General features: G+C 41.7%; 1 protein-coding gene across 1 annotated transcript in view; it reads right to left on the minus strand.

Annotated features, from left to right (window-relative positions):
• Positions 1 to 6,204, minus strand: part of rab21 (RAB21, member RAS oncogene family) — a 13,816-nt gene extending 7,612 nt beyond the window's left edge. The window contains exons 1-3 of the mRNA XM_026146688.1: positions 5,697 to 6,204; positions 384 to 443; positions 194 to 301 (exon numbers count right to left, since the gene is read on the minus strand). Coding sequence (XP_026002473.1) covers positions 194 to 301; positions 384 to 443; positions 5,697 to 5,831 — 303 coding nt within the window. The 5' untranslated portion in view covers positions 5,832 to 6,204. The remainder of the gene's footprint in view (positions 1 to 193; positions 302 to 383; positions 444 to 5,696) is intronic.
• Between the last annotated feature and the right edge of the window lie 542 nt (positions 6,205 to 6,746).

Here is a 6,746-nt window from a genome sequence, read left to right on the forward strand (position 1 = left end):
AAATTTTACTTCCTGGATGAACTGTAAAGCTTCTATATAGCTGCTCCAAGGTTGTGGATAAAAGGACACAAAACTGGTTATTTGTTTGTTACGAGTTTAGTTTCCACTGCTGTTTTGTCATTTCCATAATGACATGCTGTCGAAAGTCTGCTTTTACGATGTTGGATCATCAAACTTTCGTTTTCAAAAGTACCTTCTGAAAGGAGTCTTCATCTGTTATGTCGTACACTAGTATGGCTCCATTGGAGTCTCTGTAGTAGATGGGACCTAAGGCGTGGAAGCGCTCCTGACCCGCTGTGTCCTGCACAACCAGACAACGTTAACACCCAAAACCTTTATTCAGAAGATCAGGAGAATAAAAACTACTTTGAACGCAGCCTTACCCATATGGCGAGGTTTACTCTTTTTCCTGTGATGTTCAGCTTCTTTGTGAGGAAGGACGCCTGCGTAGGAAGAGGACAACATGATTATTTTAATAATGTCACAAACTCAATTTGAATAAGATTCAACTGAGCAAAGTAATATTGAAAGGTAGCTCAACAACTAAAAAACACAAAATAAAAATTGGATAAAATGTTAAATAAGATACTAAACAAAATAAAGCAGCAGAAAAAAGGCTCAATGAATTTCCATTAAACTAAATAAAATAAAGCATCTCACCAATTAAAAATACTAAAATATCAAAAACACAAGACAGTTTGTCATGTAAATGTAAATAAAAACAGAATGTAATGATTTGTAAATCCATGAATCTCGATTTACAATAAAAGAGAGAAACGTTTAAACTGAGAAAATGAAACATTTTAATAAAAAATATGAAATCATTTTGAATTTGATACCAGCAACATGTCTCAATAAAACTGGCATGTTGCCCACACTGCAGCATCCTCTCTTCTTTTAACTACAGTCTGTAAAACATCTGGGCTGCTGTTGTTGCTGCTTTGCCATATTTTTCAATTCGCGATGCTGATGCTGTTTTCAGCTGGTGTAAGGTCCTAATTGCAGGCAGGTCTGCTGAAATATGAAGGCCTTCCCTGCCTGGACGGGAGCAGATGCTCTGTTATCTGTGTGTACCTTTCAGCATTGATGCAGCTGAATGGTTCATTTTCTCATTTTAAACTTTTATACGTGTCCTGTTTTCTGTTGTGAATAAAACATGGGTTCATGACATTTTCAAATCATTGCATTCTGGGTTTTTTTCCATTTCTAATTTACATTTTACACTCTCACACTTTTTTTTGGACTGGAGATAGTAAAACATAAGCGCTAGAAAATAAAATAGAAACTAAACAGTAGAAAATATGCACAATAAACTGGTGGATGGTGAAAAAAAAAATAAAGTCTGAGATTATTTTAGCAGATAAATCCCCAAACATATTCTGAAACCGCTTCAGCTCTGTGCACGTGCCCTTTGACCAGAAGTTAAACCAATAATTTACGAGCATCTCTGCTAAAATCAGCCTTCTGCAACAACTTTTGTAACTTCTCACATTTTACCACAAAAACATCTGCAAGTTTTATGTTAACCTGTCAACTGATTTCTGTCGACAGTCTGCGCAGCAATAAACCAAAGACCAAAGTCCTGCCGAGCAGCAGGCTGTGGCTTTTCCCCTCCGTCCCAGTCACGTATGATTTATTGAAGCGTTCTCTGGGAAAGTCAAACCCGAGATTAAGATTTCAACATCAGCAGTAGAATTTACGTGACGGCTGGACGGAGCAGAGGGGAGAGATTTATGGTGGAGAGGTGAGAGGAAGGCTGAGAGTGGGGCTGTGACAGTATGTGATTAAGGTTGGAATTAGTGTGTAAATGTGACGTCGGTCAGCTGACTGCACTGCTCCACGAGTGCTCTGACCTCTGAGGTTTAAACCAAATCTACGGAGGCCCAAACGTGCCAAAAATGAAATCAGTAAGTGATTCTAATTCCCCCAACTGTTTACTTCAATTTTAAACCAGTTTTCCTTTTATGTGCTTTTTCTGTTTACTTCCAAAAACTGTCTGCTACATGACTGAAATGCTAAATCCAGAGTTGGATAATGATTCAGACAATTATCAGACCAGTTAGTTGAAAATGACCACAAGTTGAGCCAGTTTTATCATTTTAATATAAAGTACTGGTTCTGGGTAAACCTACAGCAGGTGAAACAAACAGCAGGAACTGGTTTAAACTCCCTAAACTCAGCGATGTCCATCAGCGGCGCTGCTAATAAACATCTTTAAATCCTTCTGAACTGAGAGGATGACTGGAAAATGCATACACACAGACACTTTTCTTCACAGTCCCATGACAAATCATAACAGTTCGATAATGCAGAGCTCGTGCTGGCGAAAACAAACCATCAACAGCCTCTGGAAGTTTCTCCTAATCCTCTCATCTAAAGAACACTGAGATGCTTCGTTTGACACTCATGCTGTGCTCACACTTTAAGCTTCAGTGAGATGATCCTTCATCCACGGCCAGCAGACTCTGCAATCAGCTGGGATGCCCCTTTGTGCGTCACATGAGAGTGAGCGTAGACATGAGCCTTGCAAGTGTGATGCTGAGGTTCATTCACATGACCATGTGACTGCGACGCTGTCCACGGAAAACCTGGAGGGCTTGCTGATCCTCGTCCTCAACAAGGATCCTCCAAACAGCCGAGGCCACGAAGCAAACACAAAGACTGCATTTTTACTCTGCGGTGAACGGAGTTTGTGGCGAACCCACATCCTTCCCCAGCCTACATCCCCCACAATGCCTTTCAGCAACTCCACACATCCTCATTAAGCAGAGTTTAAGTAAGAGTCAGAGTAACATCTACAGTATAAAGTTCACAGAGGGAGAAAAAGAAAAGTATTAACTACTGCCTGCAAAGAGAGCCTAACGGGCTCAGCTGTGAGTGAAATGTTAGTACTGAGGTGGTCACTGTGTTCACCGCCTCCAGGTGAATAAAGTTCTGCTGGTCTGACGCCTCTCTCCATCTCTGCACTTTGCTATAAGTTGAGCACTAAGCATCAAACCCCAAGTGGGTGTGTGACATGATCTTTGCGTATCAGGTGATTCTTCCGCACGTATTTAAGGTTTTGTGAGCGAGCTAGTGAAATGTTATGTGTAGTTTTAACAACTGTACAGAAAGGTTTTTGACAGCAAAAAGCTTATCTGGTTTGTGAAGCTGAAATTAATAAATTGTGCGTAAATGATCAGTAATTATTCAGGTTTGGATGAACACATTTGTGAAATTGTTTTAGTTGAGGGCAGATTGCTCTGCATTTCTGTGGGGATTGAGCGCGAGTGCGTGCGTAAGTCCTCGAAAGTTACACAAATCGTTGCACACATTTATAAAACTTACGCCTATGCTTGTGGCTCACATTGTACAATATTGCAACACTTCGCTCTATGTAATTTCACTCTATATTTCGCAGTCGTGTTCATCTTTGGAGCAACATACTTAAGCAAGCAGGTTTTCTCAGCATAAACTGCATGAAGTCCAAACAGCACCGTGTCCTCACTGATGACACTCTGCAGTCCTGTGTGAATATTAAAGTGACTTCTTACAGCCCTGATATGGAGAAGCTCTGCAGTGATGTTCAGAAACAGAAATCACACTAAACAGTGAGAAAGGTATCATCTAATATGCTTTTATTTTGAAATAAATATCTATATATTGTGGACCCTGAGCTGGACGGTTGATTGCCTGCGTCTTAATGAAAGGACACAAGATCACAGCGCAGTGAAATGAAGGCATAATTCCATACAAATAGTTTTCATGATTATTATTTATATTTGTAAGTTATTCAGCCACTGCTACGTGTTATTTATATGAAACTGGCCTATTTTTAATTGATTAATTTTCCACAAGGTGTGAACTCAAATAAATCTCCCAAATGTTTTATTTAAAAACACATCTGCACTTGGAAGTGTTGTTTTTTTTTTTCCTCTTGAAAAAAAAAAGAGAAAGAAAAAGGTCCTATTATTCTAATTATCCACCCCCCCCAACTTCAATTTGCAGTGGGGAAAGCTCAAAGTGACTCAAAGATGAAGGAAAGAGTGTCCACTCAGCAGCGTGGAGATAAAGGAGGTAAAGGTTTCTGCCTTTGCCTCACAGGGTCTCACCTTTGCTGCTTTTTCGCACTTGCCGGTCAGAGCACAACTACACACCAGGAAAACTCTCACCCATCCACCTCGATGTTCAATAAATCTATAATGTTCAAAGGTAAATTAATAAATAAAGTGTGGTGAATCCTTATCAATGGTCTAATCCTGACTCAAAGAGCTGGGACAGGTATCAGCAGACGGCGGCCAGAGGACTGCTTGTAAAACAGTAGCAGCCACACGGAAACCTGCAGGGTTTTCCTGCTGTTTCCTTTGAGCTTCTGCTCCTCGGTGAGATGTTGCTGGAAGCTGAGCAGCGCACTTACACCTGACAGCAGAGCAGACAGAAATCATTCCACAGGTGAGCGAAGCAGTCCCACAAGCCCAGACACATCTGCACTGCAGGAGTCAGTTACACGCTGACGGTGAAAGAAAAGCAGCGAAGTTTCAGTTTCATTTGACTCTCAAATCATCATCGTATGCAACAAGAAATGAGGGAAAGAAATTGCGGTCTTCTGCTTCTGTTGGTTTGAAGTCCTTTAGAGGCAGAAACATTTTATCCCAGGTTTCCAAAAGCCTCAGATTCTAAATACACAGAAACTAATTAATTATTGTGGAAAGTCAAATCACAAGGATTTAGTGTTCAGAGTTTGCATATTGACAACATTTCATCTCATGAATCATGACACACCGGTCTCCCATATATAACCTGCTTTTACGTATTGGTATTGTATCAGCAAAACTGGGTCTGTATTTACTTGATATCAGATCAATACTGAAATTTGCAGTTTCACACAGCTGTATTGAGAATCCGAGACATCACGTGATCATACTGTATCATTGACTAAACTGGTCAATCACAAGGTCACCCGTACCCTAAATCAGTCCCATCTTATTGGTCCTTTTGGACTCTAATGTGGCCTTTATTTACTAAACGAATATCAAGTTGAATTCAGTAGAACGTTAATCTACAGACTGACATTATATAGTCATCAGAAACGTGTTTGCAGAGCTCAAAGAGGACGCTAGAGGAAGGACTGTTTTCTGATAGACTTCTACATAATCACCAGGAGGCTCCACCTGCTGGTCACTAGAAAGAATGCAGGTGAGAGGCACTTCAGCTTCAAGTCAAGTAAGCTTCCTCACACTCCCTCCCCCCAAATCCTTCACCTGTACAAGCTTTCGTTTTTATAATCAAACAGATTGTGCAGGTCACCTTCACTTGTTTCACCCGTGTCTCTTCATCTCCTCACCTCTCTTCCCTCATGCTTCCTGTCTTTGCTACACCACTAAAAGCTTTAAAATGCTCTGTTGGGGGTTCCTGTGGGGCCACAGCTACTCTCTTTTGCCCCTGGCCCCCCTTGGAGATTAAAGCACCCGTGGTGAAAACAGTGAGTGAAGTCAGGTGTATCAGATGTATTTCTGGCTGTTTATGACCGTAAATCTCCCGGAAAAACACCTGACTTTCCCCTCCGTCATCGGATCCGGTTACAGCCACAACACCGCCGATATTTCGCAATAACTCCGCTCCCCCGGCAGGCCCGGGTCAGGAAACACAAGACTCCCCTCCACCTGCCACCTGCAACGCGATGACAAGCACGAGCCCGGCTCCTCCGCCCCTCTTACCTGTAGAGTTGTGATGTGTTTGTCGTTGAATTTGTTCTCGCAGTATCTGAGCACCAGCGACGTCTTCCCCACGCAGCCCTCCCCGAGCAGCACCACCTTGAACGAATAGGTCTTGCCGCTGTTCGCCGCCGCCATGGCTGGCAGTTAAAACTCGCACAAATCCTCCGCTTTTATCCGCAAAACGGGCGTTTTAAGGCTAGCGCTGCTAATGCTAACCCAGTCGGAAATGAAGTCCTGCGCAGCTCACATCAGCTTCCGACTTCAAAAAAGGAGCTAAAATCATGAGAGGGACAGCTCGACAGCACACACGGACCCGACTTCTACCGGAATCTACTCGCAGCTCGGAGGGAAGCGAGTCCAAACCCAGAGACAGATCGCGTTTCACCCTGTGGCCAAAGCCTGATTTTCACCCAACTAATGGCGTCTCTCTCAGCTAACAGTTAGCCGGCTAGCTCAACCAAAGATCTTGTCTGCTCGGAGGAGGACTCACTGAGCACCTTTGTTTTCGTCCTGTTGTCTGTAAAGACACAACGCAGGGAGAGCGATGGAAATACTACATTTAAGGAATCAAAAGAAAGATAGATACCAAAGTTTGAGGAAAATAGAACGTTCAACTTAAATGTCTTAAAATAGAAGACATTGAAACTTTGAAAATAGAAAAGCTTTAATCGAAAAAGTTAAAATTACGAATAACGATGACAAATGGATAAAAAAAACGTAAATGGAAAAATAAAAACAGTAGAATTAAAACTTCAGAGAATTTAACATGAGAGAAGCAGGTGGAAACTCATTTTAAAATGTCGCAGCAGGCTGCTGCCCCTTCCTAAGCCTGGTTGTTTTGGAGGTTTATTCCTGTTAAAAGGGAGTTTTTCTTTCCTGCTGTCGCCACTTCTCTGTGTTATTGTAAGCTCTTGATCTCATAGCATAACGCACCTCAAGATGACTGTTGTGATGTTGCACTTTTTAAAACAAAAAGTAGAAAGTCTAAATATCAGAGGAAAAATAAAAGTAAAATTGATATGAACATGAAAACGTGAAATGTCATGACAG

Source organism: Astatotilapia calliptera, chromosome 17, assembly GCF_900246225.1.
Source record: "Astatotilapia calliptera chromosome 17, fAstCal1.2, whole genome shotgun sequence".
NCBI lineage: Eukaryota > Metazoa > Chordata > Actinopteri > Cichliformes > Cichlidae > Astatotilapia > Astatotilapia calliptera.